This window comes from Neopsephotus bourkii, unplaced genomic scaffold (assembly GCF_033783945.1).
Source record: "Neopsephotus bourkii isolate Nb327-2 ecotype Australia unplaced genomic scaffold, CSIRO-AGI_Nbou_v1 NB_690, whole genome shotgun sequence".
NCBI lineage: Eukaryota > Metazoa > Chordata > Aves > Psittaciformes > Psittacidae > Neopsephotus > Neopsephotus bourkii.
Genome location: NW_026901189.1, coordinates 783,915 through 811,693, shown reverse-complemented (window position 1 = coordinate 811,693; position 27,779 = coordinate 783,915). Strand labels below are relative to the sequence as shown.

General features: G+C 39.9%; 1 protein-coding gene across 21 annotated transcripts in view; it reads right to left on the bottom strand.

The window, feature by feature from the left end:
* Nucleotides 1-27,779, bottom strand: part of SOX5 (SRY-box transcription factor 5) — a 639,441-nt gene that overhangs the window by 5,143 nt on the left and 606,519 nt on the right. For 17 of the 21 annotated variants that reach the window (XM_061353703.1, XM_061353706.1, XM_061353704.1 and 14 more), the window contains 3 exons: nt 23,294-23,466; nt 7,923-8,031; nt 6,851-7,024 (listed from right to left, as the gene is read on the bottom strand). In XM_061353703.1, coding sequence (XP_061209687.1) covers nt 6,851-7,024; nt 7,923-8,031; nt 23,294-23,466 — 456 coding nt within the window. The remainder of the gene's footprint in view (nt 1-6,850; nt 7,025-7,922; nt 8,032-23,293; nt 23,467-27,779) is intronic. The other 4 variants (XM_061353716.1, XM_061353698.1, XM_061353699.1 and 1 more) reach the window with 1 other exon arrangement.

The window sequence follows — 27,779 nt, the reverse complement described above, 5'->3', positions numbered from 1 at the left end:
AAATACCTCCTGAAATTTATATATTATTATTTCTTAAAGGACATAATATGGGAGCAGAAAGTAAAAATTCTTGAATCAGTTACTCTATATTATTTTTCCATGAACTATATAAGTGCTTCAGGGTAAGATAAATTTCAAATAACAGGAATGGTCCAAGCTCTGAAACATGTGGCTTAGAAGGAAAACTTTATTGGAAAATAGTAAATTTTCCCATTAGAAAAAAAGTTCAAACAGTTTCTCAATGTAATGGGTTCATAATGTCATATGTCATTCTTGACTTCCTCTTGTTCTTCATTTTTTATGGTTACTCATACTGTACTCAGCTCATGCCATTACTCAGGCTGGTCTTAGCTCAATGTGCCCCTAAGACTTGCAATATAGAGAGTGCAGTTAAGGAAAGAAAAGTCCCAGGAAAGAAAACAGTCTGTTTCCCTCTAGAAAGGCCCGTTCTGAAAAAGGACACCATTTTCACCATTGCTCTTTGAATCTTTATTCCAAGCTGCAGTCCGGACTTCTGCAGTGAAGGGCTAACAGGCTGCTACAGCCTGACCTCACACCTAGAGATAATCCATTTGTAAAGAATGGTGTCTTCGTTCTGAAGAGGAGCAATGGACATCCATTTTTAGAAAACATTACTTTCGAGTCAAACCCATAATTTTTCATGATGTTGATAACACGTAACATGCAGAGATCCTCCAGATAGTTCTGGAATGGGAAACAGTTTAGTGACACTGTTACTAGCTTAGGTGCAGCACCATATTGATGCAACTAGACGGTTTCTATGATCTGCACTAAGCTCTTGTGTGGCACTTTGCATGTCATCCAGAGGTAGGGTCTGTGCATGGGGATCTGTGGCAGATTCACTGTGTTACACAGAATCCTGGTTAGCAGCTTTGTCTCCTGCAGAGAAATTATTCAAACTTTTATAGGAAAAGACAGTGGCTACTAAAATGGACACAAACTTTCCACACATATTGCCTCCTAGATTTTGGGCTAAACAACACAGTGATAAACATGTGGAGACTGCCAAAACAACACCTATTAATGTTTCGATAAATGGAAACACAGAAAGGGCCTGTGTTGAACAATGTTAAGAATTCAGGGTATAAAGCATATGAGCTCTACTGAAGATGCCCAGATGCAGGTTTACTTTCAAATTCTACCTCGTAGTCACAGGCACACTGGTATTTTAGCATATGAAGAAAATCTTAAAGTTAGTCTAAATCTACAGTCCTCTACAGACCTGCTGTAGCCCAGTGACTTAATTAAAAATCAGCCCCAGTCCCACTTCTGGCTGATACATCAATTCTTATTTATGAATAATAAAATTGAAAATCTCAGTCTTTAAACAAATCTTGACATTTGCTTTACATGCTGTAAGAGAACTTGTAATGTAGGAACTCAGATATACTTTGAGACAAATGGACAGACAGAAAGGTAGAAATTAAGATCACTTGTTGCAAAACTGCCATGAAAATGCTCTATCCCAGCACAATTCCTCTTTCACTGTGCTAGCGCACTTGCTGCAACCCTACAGTCAGATGTGGGCAAGAATATTCCTACCCCTTCATGTGAAAAGATCTGTAAATAGTGGGGAAAGTCATGGAAACACGTAAGTCTTTGCAGGATCAAGGCCACAAAACCTGAAATTTTGAGGCACAGTATTCGTACATACAGCTACACATACAATATTTATACATAAATGTCATTTGTTATGTTTTTCCTTCCTAAGCTGCAAACTCAATACAATAAAAATCCCGTCAGTCTCACCTCTCTTCCTAGCAATTTTTTAATAGCTGCCTTCTGCAGTGATACCTCCTCTTACTCTGACTTTGCCATTTTTACAAAATATACTAAATACAATTTACTAGCATGTTTTGAAGTATCATAAATAATGAAACAAACAATGCTGTCAAACTAAATTTTAAAAAAGGGCACATTTTGTGATGATAAACCTTTGGTTTTTACAGTTCATAATTCTCACTTGCTCTCTTAGTAATATTTAAAATTCAAACAGCTCTCTGGTCTTAATTTGAAATTTTGAAAGTTTGAAGAATATGTAACTCTGATCTTTGGATGTGTACCCACGGGCAAGCTAATAAGCTATGAATGAGTATTGTCAATCAACATAATGAAACTGATTAAAAATACCTTTTGTTTGGACAATGTAATACTTTATATGCCATTGTTTTCTGTGTCTATAAACACACACAGGCAGTCATGGGTACCTATGCACAGTGCCAAGCCCAAGCCCAAACAAGGTGTGATTGAAGAATCTTGTAAAATCTTTCTTTTTAAGGCAAGATTTACACTCTTGGGTGAGCTTTCTGCTCACCATCTGCGTTATAAAGATTTGAGTGGGTCAAGTACGCAAGGCTTTTCTCCTTGACTATGAAAACAAGAACCCATTCCCCTCCCTAGATGCATACAGAATGACAAGCAGGATTCCTGCACAATTCTTCCTGATCTGGTGGCTGAAGTATTTAGAAAATAAAATAAATGAGAAAACTATAAGACTTTGCAGCACCGCAGCACCAAACAGGGCTCCTGCCTTCAAAGTGGGCTAGGGCAGTTACAGCCATGCCTACACAATGACTGTGAACACAGCTAGCTGTAAGTACAAAGCAGAAAAGAGATGTCCCTATGTGTGCCCCAGCACTTGCATGCGTTAGATGGGGTTAAGATCTCTGCTCACAGATGATTTTAAGTCAAATTTCTCTGACAAGAATTTTCAGCTGTTTGTAATATTGCCTAACTTTTAGTCCATTAGACTGACATTTTTCAATCTGTGTACCTGAATCAAGTGAGTTTTTAATTTAAAAAACACCCTCACATACACAAACACTTGTATAATACATAGGTATGTGCATAGGTTTTTACTGACACACTGACACATCCATGAGAGAATTTCTGAAAGCAGTATCTAAATTCATTTTTTCCTAATTTCTTTATGTAGATTCGTCAGTGAAATTAATTAAAATATTTACAAAAATATCTAAACAATGCATTATTAAATTGATAGGGTCCAGCAGACCCATTTTAGCACTTTTTTAACAATTTACTAAAAAAAAATCATTATCCACAAGTTTAAGTTGCAATGAACAGATGGATGACAAACGTATGCACAGATGAATTTAGTGACAAATCCATGTATCTAATTTTTATGCTCAAAACATAATACCACAGTGTCAAACATAATCCCTAGAGAATTTTAGTGCTGGGAAGGGCACCTCCTCTCATTTTACTACGAAAATGTCCCTTGAGCGGTGACAACTCTATCTAAGCTACTCTCCATGACAAAGAGCTCCCTGACCTCAGTGTACAGCAGTGCTGATAAAAAACTGGTGAGGGAAAATTGCGGCTTTCAAATAAGGAGACCCTAATACCTGGGTAACAGTAAGCTTCTAGTTGCTCACCCTACGCCAGTTAACAGAAAGCTCCCTGCTGACTTCAAAAGACTGGCCTTTTGCAATTGAGGGAAGACCTTTGTAATGTTTCTGTCAAGAAAGATGTCAGGACATCCCTCTCCATTGCATAGGTGGAATAAAAAACTTAAATGTGATGCTAGGAAGAAATAGAAACATCATATTTTACTGCCTCAAACCTTGCTTTTCCCCATATCTGGCAGCAAAACAGAAAGAGTTTGGAGTCAGCTATACTGTCTGTCACCTCAACAGGCTCTGTAATGAATTTGCACATTTTACTCCAACTACTGTATATCTAATCAGAAAAAGATGTCCCCATATCTCCCTGATCTAGCGCCAAATAGTAAAAGGTGATTCCTTATGTTAACAATTTCAGCAGAATGGCTTATTAAAACCAGATTTTAGGGTATTATAAAATGCTTAGAAGCCCTTTAAAATGTCAACCAGGATCCCCAGAGACTGCGTAAAATGTCAGCCCAGCTCAAGCGCCTGTTTTAAGCAGAATGAATTAGCAGCGTGCTGTCAGAGGTTGTTATCCAAAACAATCAGTTAAGAAGGAAAACATCAAGCTCTCTTTGTACTTTCTATATGAAAAGGGCCATTCAGAATGATCTTGTAGATTTCTGAAGCTGATTATTTAAAAACAGGTTTAACCAGGTCTTCTCTCAATTTAGAAAGAGACCAAAACTATTACTGCCCCATCCTTAGTCTAATCATATCATACACCTCTGACCAGTATAATCCCTTTTAACCTGTATAAGGTTATTTTACCATCAACATAACCAATTTAGCTTTCTAATCCTGTTCCCATAACTAATCTAATAATCTCATACCACCCTTTTAATCATGGGTTAATACTGTCACATCTGCCATCCACAGCCAATACATTCTGCCTCTCCGACCAATTTATCTCATTTCCACTTGCCCCCTGCTAACTTTTCATGATACCATTCTAATCAAGCTAAACTTCAAACTTCTGACCATCTTAAACTCTGCACAATTTACCAGCCCTGCAGCTGGTTAATGCTGCCATTACAATTGCAATACATCTCTCGAGTTGTCAGCAAAACCAAGACCTGCAGCCCAAGTAAACACGTCCCCTGTTTAAGCATTTACCCACTGGCCTGAGGGACGCTTAGCTCCTGTAATGCAGCCTTTATCAGTGAAAATGCAACATCTCCAATTTGGGAACAGATTTTTTTTTTTCTTTCCTTCAGAACAGTAATTCATTGGCCTCAGAGATCCTCACTATTCACCTCCTGTATCATTCAGCCTGTCACAGAGGAGTAACTTGGGACAGAATGTGGTCCTGAGAATATAAGCAAGTAGGGAAAATTTGGAAGACTATGGCATGAAATTCAGTAGATTATGTTCATGACAAATATTGCTTGGGATGTGAAGAGCAGAGGATATGAAAATGATGTTTCATTTTCTGATTTCAAGATTCATTTTAGAATATCAAAGAATGAAGAACTGTCCACTGTTAGGAAAGGCTCAGTTTCAAGATCATCTAAGGAACCTGAAGGTGCACAAGTCTATGGGACCTAATGAGATGCATCCACGGGTCCTGAGGGAACTGGCAGATGAAGTTGCTACGCCACTGTGCTTATCTGAGAAGATGTGGCAGTCAGGTCAACTTTGTGATGACGGAAAAAGGGGAAATATAACCCCCTTTTTTGAAAATGGGAAAAAGGAAGACCCAGGGAACTACAGGCCAGTCAGTCTCATCTCAGTGCCTTGCAATATCAGGGAGCAGATCCTCCTGGAAACTATACTAAGGCACATAGAAAATAAGGAAGTGATTGGTGACAGTCAGCATGGCTTCAATAAGGGCAAATTGTGCCTGACAAATCTGGTGGCCTTCTATGAGGGGATTAAAGACTGGTGGATAAGGAAAGAACAACTGATATAATTTACCAGGACTTGTGCAAGGCATATGACAACATCCTGCACAGCATCCTTGTCTCTAAACGGAACTGGCTGAATGGTTGTACTCCAAAGAATTGCAGTCAATGGCTCAATATTCAAGTGGAGACCAGTGACAAGTGGTTCCTCAAGGGCTGGTATTGGGACTGTCACTACTTAACATCTTTATTGGCAACACAGACAGTGGAATTGATGGACCCTCAGCAAGTTTGCCAATGATAACAAGCTGTGTGGTGCAGTCAACACACTGGAGGGAAGGGATGCCATCCAGAGGAACCTAGACAGGGTGGAGAGGTAGGCCCTGTGTGATCTCATGAGGTTCAAGAAGGCCAAGTACAAGTGCCTGCACATGGGATGGGGCAATCCCAAGCACATAAACAGGATGGGCAGAGACTGGATTGAAAGCAGCTCTGAGGAAAAAAACTTGGTGCTGTTGGTTAATGAAAAGCCCAGTGTGAGCCAGCCACGTGTGCTTGCAACTTAGAAAGCCAATAGTATGCTGGGTGATTCTCTCCCTCTACTATGCTCTCGTGAGACCCCACCTGAAGCACTGCATCCAGCTCCGGGGCCCCTAACACAAGAAAGACATGGACCTTTCTGGAAGGACATGGAGTGAGTCCAGGGGAGGCCACAAAGATGCTTGGAGCTCTGGAGCACCTCTCCTCGGAGGACAGGCTGAGAGTTGGGGCTGTTCAGCCTGGAGAAGAGAAGGCTTTAGGGAGACCTTAGAGCAGCCTCCCAGTACCTAAGGGGGCCTCGAAGAAATCTGGAGAGGGACTTCTTATAAGGGCATGTAGGAATAGGACAAGAAGTAATGGCTTTAAACTGAAAGAGTGTAGATTTAGATCACATATTAGGAATAAATTCTTTACTGTGAGGGTGGTGAGACACTGGAACAAGTTGCCCAGGAAAGTTGTGGATGCCCATCCGTGGAAGTGTTCAAGTCCAGGTTGGATATGGTTTTGAGCAACCTGGTCATAGTGGAAGATATCCCTTCCCGTGGCAGGACAGTGGGAGCTAGATGATCACTAAGGTCCCTTCCAACCCAAACCATTCTAAGAGTGTGATTTTAGGATCTTTTCCCTATGATCACTGATTTGTTCAGAAACTGTTGTGGCATAAATCAAATATTGTGGTGTGCTACCCCACAGAATCTAGTTAGATGAAGCATGTGGGCAAGTAAACAACAGCAGTCATTTTGTGCTTGTGCAACAGCCTAATGAAATGAACTGGTTTTGTCTATTCAGTTCATGTTTTCATACCAAAACTACCACCACAATCTCAGTAATTACAAAGACACAGAAACATTTCAGGTTATGGTTAATGTATACTGCTCGGCAGCACAGTGGAAGCTTGTATAACTGTTGTCCTTGGTGCAGCCATTAAGTAACAAAATGGATGTTTTAGAGACAGTAATTCTGCTGTGTCAGGTGCTCAGCCCTATTAAGTCAAATTTTTTTTTTTTGGTTTAGCTACTAAAAAAGCTTTATGATTCTTACCTAGTATCTTGCTGATATTGGAGTTGTGCATGTCAGGGAAGGCTTGAAGGATCTTCCTCCGTTCATCTTTAGCCCACACCATGAATGCATTCATTGGGCGCTTGATATGGGGCTCATTGCTACCACGCCCTCTTGATTCCCGGTAAATTCTAGACTCTGAAACTCCTGCACTTCCTACAAAGAAAGAAAAAAACATTCCCAGCTTGTGTTTCGTTATGAAGCTTGTTCTGCAGTCAGTAACCTATCTACGGTGCTGCACATTCAATGAGTCAGTGTTCACAATAGGTTAATGGTGTTTCTTCTTTCTACTTGAAGCATTAGGAAATACCATATATTGTATGGTCTAGTTTTTAGCAGTTCTGTTGATTCAGTATCACATAGTGTAGTCTTGATAAAGCTTCAGTTGTTTTTTTTTCCAACAAAAAGCTTTTATAAACCATCTTTCACTACTTAATAATGTAAACCCAACACATCAATGTAGGTTTTCCTTTTACCTTCTTCCTTTCTTGCTAACAGAATTCTGGCCATATTATGTTACCTATCTTCTACCTTCTTTGTGATGGGAAGGGGGTGATAAATGGCAAGACCAGGCATTTCTTCTTAAGCAGTTCTCTAACTAACAAATGAACTTTACACATCTGCCTGTTTTTGTGCTGTTTGTAACAACAGCAATAGCAGAGAAAGAAACGGATATTACGCTTGCTTCTTCAAACCAAGAAAGTTCCTACAGGTGCAGAGCGTGCAACACCTATGGATGATCAGGACTATAAATCATGGACTCCCTCTGTGAACTCACTCATCCCACATCTATTTGCCTCCTCTATTCCTTTCACCATCAGAAATACATTCTTGGTCCAGACTTGAGAACTGCAGCATACAGAAAAGAAGGCTAAAAATCACCTCCAGACTTTAAACACCACACAGTGAATCATTTTTTCCTGCCCTGTTTCATAGCCACTTATTGCTAACCGCTCTTACTCCTCACAGTCCTCCAAAGCACTTGGATTCTCCTCCACATCCCACTGACATGTTCACACAAACCTAGAAGTAAGGATAAGCCGTTTGTACAGACCGTCAGAATCTCCACTCATGTTGAAATCCATCATTGCATGGCTAAACTTCCCATCTTCACTCTGTTTTACCGCCAATTGCTGAGTCAGGGTCTCCAGTGTTGTTTTGTCCTATATGGACAAGATGATGGGATTTCGATCAGGAAAACAATTAAACATTGTAACTGAAAAATTCATAAGTAATTCAGAAGGTTGATAGTGAAGCAGTGTTGCAATGCACTCAGAAGTGTTTACTAAGCCAGGTATTTAAGAATATATATACTATTTTTTCTGGAAGGGATATGGTTGCAGACACTACCAAGTCTTTTTTGAAACATGCTTATTAGCTAGTGATGAGCAAAATTCATAATTGGTTTAGTTAAGAAGATAAAACTGGCTGCATATCTGAAGAATACTTCAACTCTTTATGTTCCTGTGACTACAAAACTGGACTGGAAGTTTAGATGATACATGCTCTTTTGCAATGTATTTAATTGTTTACTCTACCTCTAGCCTGCAGTCAAATTGCAGAGACATGGGTGACTGTCCTTTTTCTTTTTAAAAAGGCAGCATTTTAGAAAACAGCCCATAAGGAAAAAAAAAAAATCAAACCCATGCCTGTACTTCAAACTTATTCAAACCTTGGGAAAGGGTCAGCCTGAATTAAGCATGATATTTGGGCAGCAGTTTGCGTTCCTGTCCAGACTGTTTTGCCCAAACCAACTAACACCCCATCCGTCATTCATCTACTCAGAACTATCTGTGAACCCTGGATTGCAACAGGCTAGTGCGTGCTGCCAATTAATCTGTCAGGCTGCAGCGGTGTCTAAAGACATTGCCAGAAAAACATGCCAGGGCCATTAATTCCAATGTTCTCTTCAAAACACCTCGCTTCCCCCTGAATTGTTTGACTTTACAAATACAAAGGTGTTCCATTTTCCAACTGTTTTTGTTTTCCCAATGACTTTTACCCATAAACATTCTATCTTCCTGACAATCATATGTTTAAAAATAAATCTTTCAGGAAAGCAATACTAACATTTCAAAATGTTAGGCACTGTGCCTTCTGCAAAGCTAAGAAAATGACATGATATGGCATGATAATAAAGTAGCTCCAGTTGAAACAATTCTTTTGAGCTTCTTCCTGAAAGAAAGACTGCTGTTTTGTTGCTCTATTCCGCTCCTGATGACTGTAAAAGATCAATAAACTAAAAAAAAAAACCAAACCAAAACTTTCAGATTTCACATGGCAACTGGAGACTTTATTCTATGTAGCCTAATAATGTCACTGGGTTGTATTATAGAAGAAAACAGAAAAGATAACAATGTGAATACAGAAATGCTTCCTGCAATGTGATGTGCCTGCATCTGCAATTCAAAGAACAGTTCAAATTCATGTAAGCCATTTCACAAAGATTTTCTTGAGAGAGTTAGCAACAAAGCTAACCTGCTCAACTTCGTATGCTCACACAGTTTAGGGAACATTAGGTTAACTTTCGTACTCCTCACATTCATTTCCACTGTGGATCCCTTTTGTGCTCCTGGTGTGCTGTCTATAACCAGACACATCACCGCCAAAAGAATGCAGGATGAGTTATCCTGCTGATTTTTCAGGAAAAGCTGATGCAGCAGGGTCCGCCTATCACAAACAAAAAGTTTTCTGTGATGTTACCAGGCACAGCAGATCCAGAAAGCTTGGAGAAGCTTTGAATAAGCACCTGAACTATTCAGGCATTTAGCTTTACCAAAGTCTTTGATCTACCAGTTTTAACTCGGCTTTCATTTCCAAGGCAGCCTGTCAGCGGACAGAAAGTCAGGAATAAGTTAGTCTTGCACTTCTTCAAAATGGATCTCAGGTATATAGTGGAAATCAACAGTTTTTCCTCAGAAAAAGATCTACTTATTGTCACCTTCATAATGATAAGAGTTAAAAAAATTTTATGCCAGAAATCAGTTAAAAATGTTGCCACCAACCTAAAAGATAACAGAACATCTCCTCTTGTTGGGTATATTATGGGGGAGGGGAGTTATTCCGTTGCTGACTTTTCTTGAATCATGTATAAACCTCTTAGAGAAACAGAGCTGAGAGCGCAAAGGGCACAGGCTTAACAGCTTTTTCTTTATGCCGTAAACGCAGCTCTTGAAGTTAGAGGCAGTTACATTCAGAACCACACTCTGCCGACATGATCTGATTGAGTCTTAAGGTCAGCGAATACTCTAGCATGCTGTCTGCAAGGTACACCACCAGCCACGGCTCGTTTATCAGTTTGACTTAACAAGCCTACAGATGCTCTGCTGCTATCCATCTTGGGCAAAGTTTTGCATTTTGAGGTAAAGCCACATTAGAAGTAGTGAGAATCTGTGAGGGAATGCCAGATGAGTGCTGAGCTCCTGGGCTGCCCTGCCACTTGGGAGGTGGCTCTCCAGACAGCTGAAACATGGGTGAGTGGGGACACCACCCTTCCAACATAGTGGCAATTTACTCCCTGCTACTTGAATGTAGGGAATGACAGTGTAATTCAATTAGCAATGAGAAGGGGGCAGTTAGAAAGAACTGCATGATGTTGCGTTTGAAATGAGATTTCAGAACTGCCAGCTGTACTTTTCTGTGTTAATATTTAGAAATGTTTAATAAGTACTCAGGCAAGAGTAGGACTAAGGCCTGCTCATTCATAAGCTTCTGCAACAGTATTAGGAGAGCAGAAAGAGATCCTGCAAAAGCCTGACTATACGTAAGTAGTGTTCCTATTTCCCATCCTACACTCTTCCCATTAAACACATGGCATCAATCCTGACCTACAGAAATGCTTTTACAATTACAAAAAACCCAAAAGGGTCTATACATTATTCCCATCTTGTTTTTCTTGAAAGCATTCATTTGATGACTTGCTGCTTTTGGTTTGATGGAAGTATCTTTATTTTTCCTACAATCTTGCAGTTTATGGGGAAAATATGTATGGAAGCTCCAAAGAAACAAAGGAAAAAAATCCTTTCTTATCCAACACCAAACAAACTGTCAACCTGCTGACATTGCCAGCCCAGCCTCCTCTTACAGAGCCTATTTAAGAACTTCAGACAAGAGGTTCACAATGGCTTCAAATTTCTACAAAAACAGCAGCTATTTATCATCATAATCTTAATTCAACAGCAAATTACTCATTCTCAAAACTGCTACCACTCTGATGTGTTGGATTAGCTGTATTAACAGTAGCAAGATGTGGCACCATTCAGTCATAACAGGTGGAGCACATGCTTGCTGGGTTCAGCAGCACAATCTAATAAGGCAGTTGTGATACAGAACTAGAATTCAGGAGGAAGTAGCATATTTCTGCACACTATGTTGAACTATGCCTTAATCTTATTTTATAATTTTATCGAGCTCTACATCCAATTGTCTTGCCAGGCCAAGAAAGAAATAAGGACGAAAGTTCAGCTGATAAAATTATACGTGTTTTCAGGTTTTTGAAGCTACGAGAAAAAGAACCAGAGTGATAAACCCTTAATTTAAAATGGGTCCCATATCCCAAAGTTATAAAATGCTATTCATCCTATCAGCAATCAACTGAGTGACATCAACTGCAGACTATGGCCAATACTGCCAAAAACAGGTGAGGCTGGTCCAAACCCGGGGAAGTGGTGCAAAGAGCTGGTTGTGAGACCTGCTAAAAATTAAACAGCACAAAGCAATGAAAACAAAAGCAAGGAAAGCTTCTGCTCTTGCAGTAGAAGAAACATAGGGACCTTGCTAAAGATGAAGTGATTATTTTTCTTCTAAATTTCGGAATTTTGGATGACGCCCTAGAAGACTGAAAGACATTTCATAACATCTTTTTCCTCTGTGAAGAAATTCAGCAGATTGAAAAAGTATCTTAATGGTAATTCTTACTGGACTGTAGGAGAGACTCTCCTTGGGTACTGAGAGCTAAACTGTCTGGATCATTTACAATTGTAATGGGCAAACAACAGAAGATAATATTGTAGAGAGCAATCAATCCCACAACAGCCCAGTTGTTCAACGTAGAAACAGAAGGTTTCATCAGTAGCCACAATGTGATGAGAAGTTTCTAAAACTTTATTAATCAAAGAAAATAATCTGCTGGAGAAGATTAATTTTTTTACCACAGCTCTTAGCAATGTTCTAATTATATTGAAAAGAACAATGAAAAACATACACACATGGAATGTGTCATGTAGAGAAAATATATATAAAAAATGACTAAGCACTGCAAGTCGGACTCAGTTTTGCGGTCAGCTGCAAAAGTTACTTGGCTTTCTGTCATGGATAGCTGTCATAGTTTAACAAAACATTGATCTAAAAATGACAAGAACTTGGTTGCAGTCTCTTTCATAGAAGAAACATAAAATAAGAAGAGTCAAAACATATGTAGAACAGCCTGATAATATTTGCCAGAACTCCTCCCACTACTATACAAACGTGAAGCAAAATCTTGGGAAGTTTGAGAAATAAAGACATTCTGATATATTCGCCTACCCCCCTCTGACTTCACTTCCTGTCTTGTGTTGGATCATGGTACCAACACACAGTGTGTACCTGAGACCATGCACATGCTTCCACTCCTGAAGGACTCCACAGTTCTTCCAGAACACTGTGAATGCTGGGCATATGGCAACGGATCCCTACTCCCCCTGTTTGAGACATCCTTTTGGCTGGGGCATTTGGCAAACACCGACAGTACTCTGAACTCCGTCAGGAACTGTATTTTGGCAAGAGCTGTTTTTCCGATTGCATAATTCAAGGTTAGCAGTTTTACTTACGCAGTTCGCTCTTCACTTCTCTACACCCCTATCCCTACCCCCATTTCCTCCACTGTATTTTTCCTCTCAGTTTGACGCCTGCAGAGATACAGCCAGTATAGAACACCAGAGGAGGAGCGTTCAGGCATATCTCTTTGCATTCCTCTTTTCTTACTCCATGTGAATTGAAAGGCCAGGTGAAAATAATGCTTTTGTAGAGGAGCTGGAAAGAATCAAACATGGTTACCTATGGACTATGGACTGCAAGGAGAAACTCACTCATCAGTTCTAGCACCTAAGAATTACAAATATACTGACGGACAGAGTGCCTGCTACCTTTGTTCCCTTCAACGTCGGTATGTAAAAAGAAACAGATGGCTGCCTGTTATTGTCCTTTTTAATGTTCCATTTCCCCCCTCCCTCTCCAAATGCAATTTGTCCAGCTATCTATCATCCAGCTCTGCAGGAAAAATACCCGTATCTGAACTCTAAAGGTGGCATTTTCAAATAGATTGAGTTTTGATAAGCTAGTTTTTATCTCAGATTGTTGAGAAGGGCCTCAGATGTGACAGCATCTAATGCAGTTTTTGGTGATGAGGCAGAAGTCTTCTCTCAGCAAGCTCCAGCAAATATCAACCCTTCTGACACATACCTTGGTCAATATGCACCAAATCTTAAAGCACTAGGCAAATTAGCTGCTAGATTATGATCCCGCAATGAAAGTTAACTTCTGTTTATTACAGAAAAACATCTTTAATCATCAGCCACAACGGTGGTGCCAGGTGTCATCCATTTAACATTATATTTTCCTTAGCTCTCCAAAAAATGAACTCTTATCCTACATCTGAAGAGTGAAGACTTTGTAGAAGTAATCTTTCTATGCACTTCCTCTGCCTCTTGCAATAATAAACATCAGGAAGTTTGTGTTACAAAAACTTAATCCGCAGTCTTTCAAAATGTGGAAAACTTGAGGCAGGTAGGCATTACAGATGACAGAGAGCTGGAAGAACTTAGAGGAACCACTGGCAGTTGTGAGAGGTGTGCTCAGAGGTTTGCACATGATGAATTATTTTCAGTCCAGGCTCTACTCCTGCATATTAATGCCATGGTACTTCAAAACAGGTACTGTGTATACTGTCTACTGTAATCACGTTACAGTCCAGATCCCGTTACAACCATAACTGCTGCAAGAGAATTTCCAGCTCTCTTCAGGTTTTTCTGTGTAACAAATCACATTGCCCAAGTGTTTTGCACTCATAAGTGAATTTAAACCACAAAATTTCACAAAGAAAGGCAGTATTGTTAACTGTTTACCAGAGTCACATATGATGTGACTTGCCAAAGGTTCCTTAGTAAGGCTGGTAGTTTTAGGAACTGAAACTAGTACTCCTGAATCGTACCTAAATACAGTAACCTCAAGCTTATAATTTCTTTGAGAGTGTGGAATTGTGGCTCTTGCTGATGCCATGATACATGAAAAAAAACAAAATAAAGAGCAGTTAGAGATTCGCCATTACAATGGACCTTGCTTAAGTAATGCTTGCAGGGCTCGAAAACTCATAACAAGCCCATGCATAAAATGATAAAATAGAGTGAGACTTTCAAATGTTGACTCAGTAATTGTTAAACCCCTTCTGGCTGCACAGTTTTATAGTCTTCTACTGTACTAATGAAAAGGGAAGAAACAAGAAGGGTTTTAGCCTTCCAATTATATAAACTCTGTGGACCACCAAAGAAGATGAAAGATTATTTATAATGTAACAACAATTTATCATTTGGGAGAGGTTTTTTTGTTGTTCTTGCATCAAAGTTGAGTATGAAGAAACAATGCATTCACCACCCCCTCAGCCCTTTCAGTCTTGCTTATCTGAGATCTCTCTTTTCCATGGAATAATCCACCCACAGAACCTAAAGGCAATGTCAGAAGCAGAAAAATGAAAGAACATTCTTTATTTATGGTTCTTCCTGATTTTATGGTGCTTTTTTCAGAATTATTACATTCAGTCTTAGTTGGGGCTACATCACTTGGTAAAGGAACCATATCTTCTGGATTACAGTATGTACTGAAATCCAGATTGCTTTAATATTGCCTAGAAACCATTGCATTTGATTTGCAATCTATATGAAGTGCTATATGGAGCCAGCAAAGAGGTGCCTTGTGAGGTGTTATAGGATAAAAACAGATGGATCGAGTAAGACCAGACATTTAACTATTTTCCTCTTCACAACAGGCATCCAGTCACAGGGGGAATTTGCTGAAATTTGTATAGTCATTTTCTTTACTGTATATTATGGAATAGGCCTTTGATGTCTAAGGGTTCTCAAGTCAGTATCTTTCAAAGCACTGAAGGCAAGACAGAGTCCACTGAAATAAATAGAGGAATAACTCAGTAACTTGGAAGGGATTAGGTCCCTAGGTTGTTGGGTAAATTCTTTATTTGAGCAATAATGACTCCCTCAGTAAATTATATTATTTTATTTGGAAACAAACTGATGGGAAGTAGTAACTCTAGAGGAAAAGAGGACACTTGATGTCCTCTCTTGTTAGGAGCTCTGAGAAACAGTGCAACTCAGGGTTTTGAAATTAAAATGTAGGTAGGACTAGCCCAGCCCATCACTTTGAAGAAGAAGTAAAAAGAAAATAAAAAGCAAAGCAGAATGATGAGACACTGATTCCTTTCTAAAGTTTTTACAGTGTGGGCATAGGTACTGACCTAAACCAGATCCAGCTGTAATCCCCTGATTGCAATAGGCTAAGAGTTACATGACACAGTTTCTCATCTGGACTTCTTTCTCGGCTGTCATGGCCTGTATCTTTGTATTAATTGTTCAGTCACTGCATCTTAGTTTCCCCAACTCAGCAGGAAGGAGATAGTGACATTTTCCTATCATTGTGAATTTGTGAGATCTTGGGTTGAAAACTGCCACATTAATGAAGGATTTAACAGTGAGAAAGAGCTGCTACAGCTGATCAGTGAGGTGAAAGGTTAACTGCAGAAGAGAGGTGGCAAACCAAAAATGAAACATGAAAATCACAACCCATGCAGGATATCCTGGGAAAAAGAGTCTACACACACATATAGAAAGCAAGAACAGAGTCTCTGTTTTCCTGTTTATTAAAAACAGGTGACTCAAATGCACAGCAGCAGAACAGATACACAGACTATCATCTTCCATTTTTCTCTAGAAGGTATTCAAATTATGAATGTTGTTGCACCTTTGTGAACATTTCTTCCAGCCCTAACGAGGAAGCTGACATTCTGTCTGGGCTATCTCCTAAGAAACAAACTATTATATTTTTCCAGTCATGAAGTAAGGCTTAGCTTGCCTACTCCCCGTCGTCACCATCAACGCAAATAAAGTTTAGCACCCTCAGAACACACTAGAGGCTGTTTGTCACTCAGAAGTCAACACCTGCATAATAGGATGGGCAGAAAAAGATTGGCTGATCCTCCAGGAGACTAAATGGACACAGTTCACAGAAGAATCAGGCTCAGGCTGTATGACTGAAGAGAGGTATAGCACTGATGCTGGTGTTCGTGAATGTGCTGCAAGCCCTACCTATTGGAGGCTTGTGATTATGTAAAAATAATAAAATCTCAGGAAGTAGTTACCCACCATGGCTGTAGGGCACAGCTTAGAACTTCAACCTGAAGACTCAAAAAGCCATAACAAAAACTCCAAGTCAGCTTTCAGGAGGAAGTTGATCCATATTTATTGGGCTTAATAAAATTTCTGCTAAGGTATAAACAGCTGCAGTCCTCTGTGATCCGCGCTAGCCTGTGAATGTTTCCAATCTCTGCCCTTTGGATTGAATGAAGAATTAAATTCCCATTCAGACTTTCAGCAGCTGCAGGGATCCAGGGTTCTTCCCTGCCTATTGCTCAATTTGACTTCAATGGGAGTTTCATGCACACATCTGTGGGCAGAATTTGTTCCTCCCTCTGTATATTTCACTTCTATTAACTAACCCTGACCATGCATCCCTGCCATAATGATGCACTAAAACCACATACAAATATACACAATTTTTCTTTGAAAAATGTATTTGAGCATTTAATAGATGATAGCCAATCAGGGGGAGGAAAATAAGGCATTTTAAAATAGCGAGTTAAAATCCTTGGAAGAATAGAAAAATACCCTCATTGCAGAATCTCTTCCTCCCATGCGCAGGCACTTGCTAACTGAGAGTAGTGGCACTGTGACAAAAGTAGCAAAACCAAAGGCAGACTTTACTAAAAGAAAAGGGGGAGGGGAACTCTTCCACTGGCCATCTGTGAAAACAAGGCATGTGGCCATTAAATGCAGAGGCTGTAAATATAAATATACAGAAGCTCCACAAAGAAATGGTAAAAAAAAAAGGGGGGGGGGGTGGGAGGGGAGAGAATAGAGATGAAAAAAGAATAAACTTTTAGCTGAAGCAAATCAAAACATTTAATGCTTTGTTACAAGTGCTGGGCAAAACCAGTTCTGGTCTTTTCAGTGTGCAAACTTGACATGTGTGGTTAATTAAATTTGAGGAAAGTTTCAGGAGAAATGACAATGGATAGAATAGCCCTGTCAAATAGAGGACTCCCTGGATATGAATGATCCTGTTGAGTGTGCTGATTGGACCTACTGAAAGGCTGCCATACAGGGTGATGGGTGGGTGATGACATAATACCTGCTCACCTTCTTGCCATGCTTTTTGAAAACTGTCTGCTCTGTGCTGTTAGCATTAACAAAGAGGACTGCAACCCTCATGCAAGAACTCCTGCTGACAAAGAACCTCAGAGAGACAAAATTAGGAAGATGGTAAGAAAAAGGGTAATAAGAAGTGGTTATACAATTGTTAGGATGTAAACTTTTGTGTTGTGGGACTGTTATAGTCCATTAACTGCAAGAAACTCCTGGTCCTCAACACTGTATAATAATTATTCCAAAAGGATCTCTACTCACACTGTGCAGATAAAACAAAAAATATTATACTGATCATTTTCCTGTGTGCTTCACAGGCCGGTGAGGAATAGAGGGGGCTGCAAATTGCAGGACATATCTATTAGTGGTCTGCTAAACTTGAAGGGATAAATGTGAGTATATGTAATGTCTGTGGGTAAGGTAGCCTCTGCTAGTCACTAAAAATGCTAAATTATTTTTCCATTAAAATACTATGGAGATTATGAAAATGAGCAGGTTTCAACTCTTACAAACTGATTTGGTTTGTGATATTAGACTTATTTCCAGTGGGTTTCTCCCATTTGGGCAGCCTGGCTTGCCCCAGGTCCTGTTCTTCCCAGTTTCAATCATTACCAGTTACTGAACCCAGCCTGACCCAGGAACTATCACTATCTGCAGGCACCACAGAATCAGAATTTCTTTTACCACCCCTTCTCTTGCCCTTCTCTCCTCGTTTTTTTTTTTCCTTGATTTTCTGGTTCAAATGTAATCATTAGGGGAAGAAAAAAAATGTTATTGAAGGAAAATTCTCTACTGCAAGATAAATTTAAATCCCATGTGTTAAACCAGCTACTCCTTATGCCTTTAGTAAAGTGAGCTCCAGTGTTTTATTTCTCTAAGGCAGCAGGATCTGCAGGTTTGAGATTCTTAATATCCCCCTCCTCCCCAAGGGGAGAGCAGGAACGGAATTCATTTCAGCTCAGAAGATCACAGCAGTTTCTTAAGGGTTAACTCTGCTATCCCCATCCATCAGGCAGCCAGCGAGGCATCAGGAAGGAATGATGGATGTAAAATTATTACAGGGCTGCCACCCGATATACTTACTGCCATTTGTAACTAACACTGGAACTGACACACTTTTTTCATTATTAAACATTCACATTAAGTCAACATTGGTCACTGTCATTTCATGTTTGGCACTCTCTTAAGGGGAAGAGGGGGAGGTGGGAAGATGCTGGGAGGAGGGGTGGGTGGGAATGGGAGGAAAGACATCCTGAACCCAGTGTTCCATAAGCATGAGTAATAAATAGGCTCCTGCTTACAATTCTGGAATAAATATTGTTACAAATAGCTCTTTAGTTACAGTGCAGCAGACAAGTACATGTCAGGGCCTTTTAAAAGGACACACTCCAAGCAGTAACAGGGAGAGCTTGTATCACAGGTTAAGAAACACTCAGCACAGGAGGTACACGTATTCAGATGTGCTCATCTCAAGCGTACTACGAGGAAGACTGTGTCTGTACTCATCTGAAATGCTTGTGTGGCTGTGTACACAAGTGCCCCAGACACCAGCATCTTTAGCAGGTGCCACATCTGGAAACCAGTATTTGTGACTGCACCAGAGTGCTCAGACACATGATCAAATACCTGCTTGTATTCCTTCCTTTTTACAGCCACCAGGGTACATGCAGGAATGCTTGAGAGTCTGCCTATAGTCAGAAAATTACTGGCTAGCTTGGTGCGTGTTTGTGCTGTGTATCTCTGAAAGAGTGCTCTGTAGGCTTGTATGCATGCACACACATGCTGGCTCTTCGTGTTTGCGTACATCTCCTTTGCAGAGGAACAGGCAGTTTTGGGGCAGAACAACTAGAGCAGAGTCCACCTGATGTTGCCCACTTGTGGCATTTGCACTAGGTGACAATCTGCGCTCTAAGCTACATGTATAAAAGGAAACATTGTTTATGCATAGTACCTATCAAGCTATAATTAACTGTAGATGACAATTACAAATAAAACTATGCTCCCGGGTTTCCAAGAAACCAGAAAAACATACACACACTTTTCATTTATACACGGAAATGTTTCCAAGAAAAGTAATGTAAAAATATGTTTTATTGCATTTGCAATTAAAATAGGTTTTAGTAAAATCCATGTTCATCATGATGCTCATAGATTTTACTGCAATCCTCTGAAAATTAAATCAGTCAAGACAGTCCAACTTGGATGCCCATAAGGTGACTCACCCAAATCATCCTAGCCGTTTTCTAAAAACCTCTTGTCATTTATGACTCGCTTTATACAGTTTCTCTCCAATTCCACAAAATTCCTGTCTGACTACTGCCTTACAGCTGGCAGGTCTGGCTGTCCTCAGGGATCAACCCATCTGGGAACACAAGCCAGATAACAAGTCACGCACATGCATGGAGGAAAGCCCCAAGAGCTTTAATAGAGACTCACAAAGGTGATTTCCAGCCTTGAGCCTGCCCAGCTACCTCTGGCAGATAAATCCCTACCAGGGGTCTAACACATGTGTTCAGAACTGCACAGACGCTACCTTTACTGGTAGGCTGCAGCAGAAATTAATGAAGAAAAAAACTCAGCAGGTCTCAGAGAGTTGTAGGTCTCCATAACTAAGCTAGCCACTGCACGAAAGAGAGGAAAATCTGGGATTGCTCCAGTTGAGTGTTTGCTCCTATACAGACTGAGATCACTCTACAGGAAGGAGAGTCTTTCTTCTGTACATAATTATGGTCAAAATGTACATTTCTAAGCATGGATATGCCCATGGACACATAGCTACATTAGGCTAACCCTCTTTTACTTCCTTCCTCTACCTCAAAATCTCCCTATCAGGAAGCAACCAGGGAGCAAAGGAAATACCCCAGATTTCAGGGAGCTGCCTCTAAGTCCCCTGATAGGACCCTGAGCTTCTGAAAGGAAACGCTCAGTGGTAACACTGCAGCAGTCTGTTTCACAAAACCCACCTTCCCAACTATCTCTCTTTTTTTCCACTGAAAATAGGGAAAAACAGAATAAAATTTAACTCAAAAAGGCAACATTTGTCTTCCTATCAACCTTGCTCTTAATAAGAGAGAAATCTTTAAAGTCCTAGGTCGAATGGACCCAAGCTTCACAGCTGGATAGGTGGTGGATGGCCTAGAGCATATACGGGGAAGGATAACAAGTACCTGAACTTTACACCCTATGCCTTGTCCTCTGTTGGGTCAAAGACAAGAGACAGCTCAAGAGACCCTACCAGTTAAAATGTGTAAGCTCTTAACTAGTGCTTAGTGGCTTAACTGGTCACCCTAGCAACCCAAATGCTATTACAGTGTAGGAGAGCTCAGATTTGGTTCTGTCCTTTCCTGTCTCCCATTTAAAAATAAAATAAAATAATGGATAAATAAGTGAAAACTGGTGTGCCTTGATAAAGTTTTGGCATTTCTTGTATCAAAAGCCCCAAACCCTACAACTGCTTAAGAAAAATTCCCCATTGAGTAAATGATTTTTTCTTCCTGCTACCTTGTAAAAGAACTCCTCTCTGCCCTCCATGAGCCCACCAGGCGGCATGAATTAGAGAGGAAAATAAACTTCAGCTAGGGTTGAGGGTGAGAAGTGAAAACAGAAGGGGTAAGGAGAATCCCAACAATAGGAAAAGTAACAGAATAAAGCGAATACAGATGGTTCCACTCCTGTTACTTAATCAAAAGGCTGTGCAGAGTCACTAGAGCCAGCATAAAGTCATGTGTTAGAACAACAGCTGATCTGTATTAAAGAAGATTAACTCGCAATGCCATGGTGGAGGGCCTGGGATTATTTTATGTGCTTCCATTGCTGAACAAGCCGTCAGCACAATTACTGCCCTCCGATGTGAATGACTGATCTGTAACCACAGCTAAACAGCATGCTGCTTAGGGGCCTGGGTGCTTCATGAAGATGAATTTCCATACCATCAAAGTGCTTTTAACGGGCTTCCTGATCCAACCACAAGGCCTGCTTTGCAAGTATATAGAACTCAGGATGAAGGCTTCCTGTCCAAAAGGATTTGGCCGGTTGTCACTTGACAATTCCCAGCCAGCACAAGGGAGGAGAGGGGGGAGATAGGTAGAGTTGTCTCTGCTTTGGAGGATTAAAAAAAAAAAAAAAAAAGGAAAAAAGAAGAAAAAAAAAAAAGGGTACAGATGCTTTCTGAATGCAACCAACTGCTGTATCCACAGCTGAATTCAATGCGCTTAACAAATAACGGCAATTTAGCTATGCTTGCGAGGAATAGCTTGAGTCACTTTGCATTAGCATCTGGCTGAGTGTTAAAGTCATTTCTACATGGGGAGCAGAGAAAAGAAATTTCTGCTCCAAGCATCCTTTCAAGAATGCTTAAATATTTGAATATAAATTCCTTTGTGCTTGTGATCACTTCTTATATCTGACACTCTGCTCTTCCCTTTTCCCTTCTGGTACTCTTCTATGTGAAATGCCATAAACATGCTTCATCCCTCTCTTCATTTCCCTCTCCCCATACCAGTGCTCTTACTCTTCTTAGAGAGATTGTACGTCCTGCCAGATACCTATTACACTGACCTCTTTTTTCTTTCCCTTTCCTCTTAAGAAAGTACATGAAATTGGAGTAATTTCTACATCACTTACACCCAGGATAGCCTGATGAAAAAAGTACAGTAGTGAGAGACTCACACGTACATTTAACATTCATTACCCAGACTGCTGGCTTCTCACAGCTTATTGATCAAACTCCATCTAAAAATGGGGAAAATGGAAAGCTATCCAAATTAGCAATCTGCTCATTCTGGACAATACTGTTTGACTCACAAGCTTCCTAGGATGACTGACTTTCAAGTTTCTGCTAAATAGCTGATCATTTTTATTCATCTTATTTATCTGCCTCTTTCAGTGATTCACACAAGGCCTTACAGTGAAAAGCCACCAGAAGCAGTTTCAATAAAATTCAGTTTACATCAAATGCAACTATGGTCACCTTTGTTGTACTGCATGATGAAGGCTGTTTCATCTCACAAAATATTGCAGGGGAAGAGAAGAATGAGGAAAAAGTCTTGCTAAGCATATGATGTTGAGACGCACACAAGAGTTTGGATGTACATCTTAGGTGGCAGTATTATAAGAACAGCTCACTATAAATGCGTCAGCAAGGACTGGCAGGTCTATTTATCCTCCGTAAGCCAGGGCAGTGCATGGAAAGAGATCACGTATTTCCAGAGAAAAGCAGCAAATCTCAACCTCTTTGACACACAACTGTTACAGTACATACCAATTTTACTAGAGAATATTCACTTTGCCAGTATTTTGTTGTAACAGAGCTTCACAGGCTAGTTCAAAAGTAGGTGGTGGTAAGGCCCATACGTTCCGCTGCCTTAAGTTCCACTCCAAATATTTGGTGCAGTTTGTATTGTCAATTCTCCATTTCTTCAATTTTGTTAAGTCATCTAATGTGACATGACAGTGCTACATTGCAATGGTCACAAAATATCACATATGACAACCTCACAAGGCTAAATACCCAGAAGCTGAGCCTGAGTATCAGCAAAGCTTATGTTCCTAAAGAAGCTTGATTATTTTCAAATCCAGCTCATCTCGCAAACACATGTAAGCATTTCCATAAAGCAAGATTTCCACTTAGACCCACAGATTTCCAAGATCGCCTTCTCGTAATACACACTGACAGGCTGGAACAGAGAATTAGTGGCCTCCAAAGTTCTCATGAGGGCTTTAACTATCTCTGCCTCCATCCCACTCTCACCCCAAGGGTCTCCATGTCTCTCTTTCGTGTCATCTTTTGGTTGTGCTTTTCATTTTATCTTTCCCCTTTTTTAAACACAACTCTTATGTTTAAAAATGTGGAAGAAGAAAACAGCAAGAAAAAGGAGGAAAAAAAGGAGGAAGGACCTATGTATCTGTAGGAAGAGCCTAATGCAATCTCAGACCCTTTGCAAAGGAAGTCTCAGAAACTCACCTTTTCTGTTCTGCAGTTATTGAGACCCAGGCTATTTACAACAGCCACCTTCCCGTCCAGCACCTGTTGTTCCCTCCGAAGTTGCTCCTTCATCTGTCGGGCCTCCTGGATTGCCTTGGTAACAGCATCATGGTCATTTAAATAACCTGACGACGTGATAGAAGAAAGGATATCTTAAAAAAAGAAAGTTACAAGAAAACACTTTAGCTTTCATTGATGAAATGCACCAATAGTTCATCATTATTAATGAGAAAGAGCTAGAAGATAATGCTCATAAACCCATCCATGTTTTGGAATTCTGTTACTGTTATGATAGAGCCACCTGGACAGAAAACATGAAAAACCTCAGTGCCAAAATCCTCGTCCTGATATGTGATCCCATTAGTTTCAGTATTTCCCTGACTCTGTAGAGGTTAGCCCTGTGGTTTGTAGGCAGCAGGATGTAACCAGATATGAATTAGGGGAAGCTTTGATCATACCAGAAATCCCAAACTCTTAAAAATAGACCATTTCATTCTTCCTCTTCTTAAAACTTGTGAATATATTAAAATAAACCACAGGTGGCGGTGGTTTGCTATAGATATGAAATGCATAATGGCTGGGAAGAGAAACCTCATCCACTGAATGCTCCCCACCACCACCTGTCATTCAGAAACGTGTAAGAAACCACAGCTACACGGACCTACATTCCCACTCCTATTCATGCTGCTAATAGTAGGTCAAATGTCCACTGTTTTGCTGCAAATTCACAGCCTAGGGCTTAGCCTTAGTAGTCACTGAATTATTTCCTTTTAAAATGTTACAAGCATCACCCGCACATCTAATACTATTTAATTTTAAATGTGACACTTTGTCATTTTTTTCCTTTAGCGTACTGTAGATTATACTTATTATGGTCTGCATGCGATTTGTAGGATAGAATACTGATGGGAGACTCCAAGCCCCAGTCTATTTTTCAAACATTAAAGGAGAGGCTAATATCTATCAATCTCCCTCCCCCTCTCCGCATCCCCACACGCGTGCGCACACACACGCACTTCTTTCTGTCTTTTAACTAGGGCATAAAAATGGCATAAAATGAATCTGTAATATGAAATTGCCCAGAAAAGGGACTTCTGTTTGTGACATGAGGCTAAATCTAACCAGATCCATTGGTGAATTGTGACAGATGGAGGGACTGTGAGACAGAAGGCAGGCACTAATCACACACAAAATGACCGGCTTGCCTCAACATGTTCCATGGATTCCAGCAAACTTTACACCCTAATCCATTTTTAGAACAAAAAACATCTGGGCCATAAATCCTCTAATCTGCCAAAACACGCTATTAAATCCCATGATTTGTTGAAAAACACTAAGATTAAAGAAAGGAAATATAAAATGGCTAACTGCCGTGTTAGGAAAGTGTTATTAATACTCTTTCTTTGTCTCAATTATGAATGTTCTGTTCCTAAAGAGCCTTGTCTAATCATGTCAGATTACACATCCTTGTTGTATTGCTAGACTCTTCTATCTGATCTGCTGATTGCCAAAAAACGTAGGATATTGTCTTGCTGCTTAAAACATTTCAGGGGAAGAAGCTGATGTCAGATTAGTTCAGTGCTGTGCTGCTGTCAGGATTTTAGTTTGGTTTGGGTTTTTATTGTTGTTTTTTTTAGACTGCAGGCAGAATAGGGCTGGTGTTCTCATCTTCCTCGGTGCACAAAAACTAGAAAGAAAAGTTTCTGTATGGTTTGACTGTTGTTAATTGTACTAACAGCTTTTAGCAACATACCCAGAAACCCTGAGAGTTTTCTATGAAGTAACTTAATCCACATTGCTTTTATCAAATGACCCAGTTCAGTAATTCCCAGCCAATAGAATTCCAGCAATTCCAGCCTTCCCAGCATAAGGAAGGATATATTCTGCACCAGCAGTGCTACCAGCTGATTATTGACTTAATTTTTTTACCTCCATTTTATCAACTTGCTTGGTTTCTTCCCCACTTTGCATCTGTTACTGATCAAGCTTGCATGTAGTCAGAATAAATTAAAAAGGAAGCAAATAAACAAACAAACAAACAGTAGTATTACTGCTGGTTCTGCTCTTGATTAGGCTAGGTATAGTACTTTCAACTGTAATACAGATAAATTTGCCTAGGGACTGGAATTCATGCCCTTCTCCAGACTATTTGGCTTTTCCTGAATACTGCTATCTTTGAGACAGTTTGGCACATGACAGTGAATAAAAGCAAGCACTCCTTATGTTTTTCAGTAGCTGCCAAGATGCTGGTGTGCAGGGAAATGATTAATATAGAAGCGAGTTGAATGTAAATTATTGTTGTTTAGGGTAGGTGGTGAATTATTGACAGAGAGGGGAACTGCATTACATAAAATGCACTTAGTTACAAGGATTGCCAAACTAGCATAGAGATGTTGAAGATAATGGCAAAGGGCAGAGAGAAGTTGTTTCTGTTTTTAGTTCACGGACATATGCCTGTTCCCAAAAAGAAATGCTTGGATTTAAAGTCATGCATGAAGCCACGACATTTGTGACTGCTCAGTCTGTAGCATAATTTATACACTATAAGGATAGCTCTAAACAAGCACTGATCTGTATGCCCGAATGCTGCTTTACTGTTAATCACAGGAGGCTGTAGGTTTGCATCCTCCAAAAATAACTGAACAATACATGAGCATTTCTCATGCCATGGGATCCAAGAAGCCTGAAGAACTGCTTTTGAGAACAGTTTTAATTTGAAGCTAGAGGTGGTGAAAAGCGACAGCTCAACTGCACCCCAGCAAGATGGCCTGTGCACACCTAGCACAGACAACCTGTGCCTTGCACTGACAGCTCCAATCATTCCAATGGTCAAAGCAACTGTCGGGCAAATGACTGCATGTTTCCCAGTGACTTTTTGTAGAGGGATTATTCTCTTGAGATAAAGAAGCGATACAGTTTCTCTATCATTTTTAGGACCTTAGTACCTTTAATAAAATACTATCCTTTTTTTTTTTTTTGTGGCATAGCTCCTACTAGAGGGTGACTTGAAGCTTCATGCTCCCTTTCTTAAGACCACCAAATGGTTTCAACAGGTAATGAGTTTCACTTGCTGCAAGCTTCGTTGGATCTGACCTAGCAGTTAGCAGAAAACACTCCACAGAGTGTTCACCAGTCTTCCACATTCTTCTAGTCCTCCACTAAAGATTAAACCTTTGTTAGAAGTAGGCTATGTCTGCCCAGCCCTTGCGCCAGTTAAAGACTGCTTATCTTATATACAGTATGCACCATGATATTGCTCAGCAACCTCAAAAAGTCACTTTCTGTATTTGTAGCTGAGAGATACGCAGCAGTGAACTCTGTGTCATTAACAATAACTTAAGTATGTTATCTTTTGCTCCACAGTTTTCCATGGTTTATTAATGGCATAACGCATTAATTCTTCTTACAAGAGTGACCTTTAAAGCTCCATTCATCCTCACAGCTTTTATCCAATTACATTATCACCCATTACAGGTACAGCATTTCAAAATCTGCATCTTGTTAAAAGAAGTAAATTGCAGGGGTCTCAAACCTACGAAAAATATCAGGTGTGTAAGGAAAGAAAATTGGAGAGGAGAGAATAAGAGATGTCCTGCCACTGAGATGCAGGGCAGATGTTTAGCTCCACATCTAAATGTAATGTTCACTCTATCAAGGATAAAAAAATTAATATGAAAAAAATTGAAACTCGATGCATTGTACATGGAGTGCAGTAGGGCCAAGCATATTAAAGAGTGTAGGGTTAATAATAATACATGTATTAACAATTAACAATGTGATATTTACAAAATATTTATATAATTGTGACATACCATACCAAATAAAGTTATTTTCTAATAGTCACAGAAGCATATTCTCTGTCTGATATACATAACTCTCATCAACATTAGCAATAATCATGTATGCAAAGTAAGACAGTAATTCAGTGGGAGCAAGACCTGTTCCAATCTTTGGACATAACTATGGTTCTTCCTGGCGTCTATGTAGGTAGAATATGGACTACAATGAGCTTGGGAGAAACCCATGAAGACACAAAAAGATTTTACTATGTAGCACTGAGATTTCACAGAAATGGCTTCTGAACAGGTTTGACGTATGGCTTCTTTTGGTTTTTGGGTCATCCCTGAAAGTGGCCAGCAGGAGATGCTTTAGGAGCAACAAGACACAGAGTAGCAAACTAGGTACAACTACCTACCTCACTTAATTCCTTAAATAAAGCTTGATTTACATTCTGAAATCTTAATTCAGGTTATATTCTATTGCATTTCGTGGTATGAAATTTTTCTGTTACAAGGATGATGAATGAGGTGTGCATACATTTTAATTATACACACAAAGAGCAGTCCCTTTAACACATCAGACTTGCAAAATCACTTAAGACTGTTATTATTTAGATGATCTTTAGGCAAAGGGGTGATTTTGCCAGGAGGAAGAATTAACACTATTTTCTGAACAATGTTAAAAG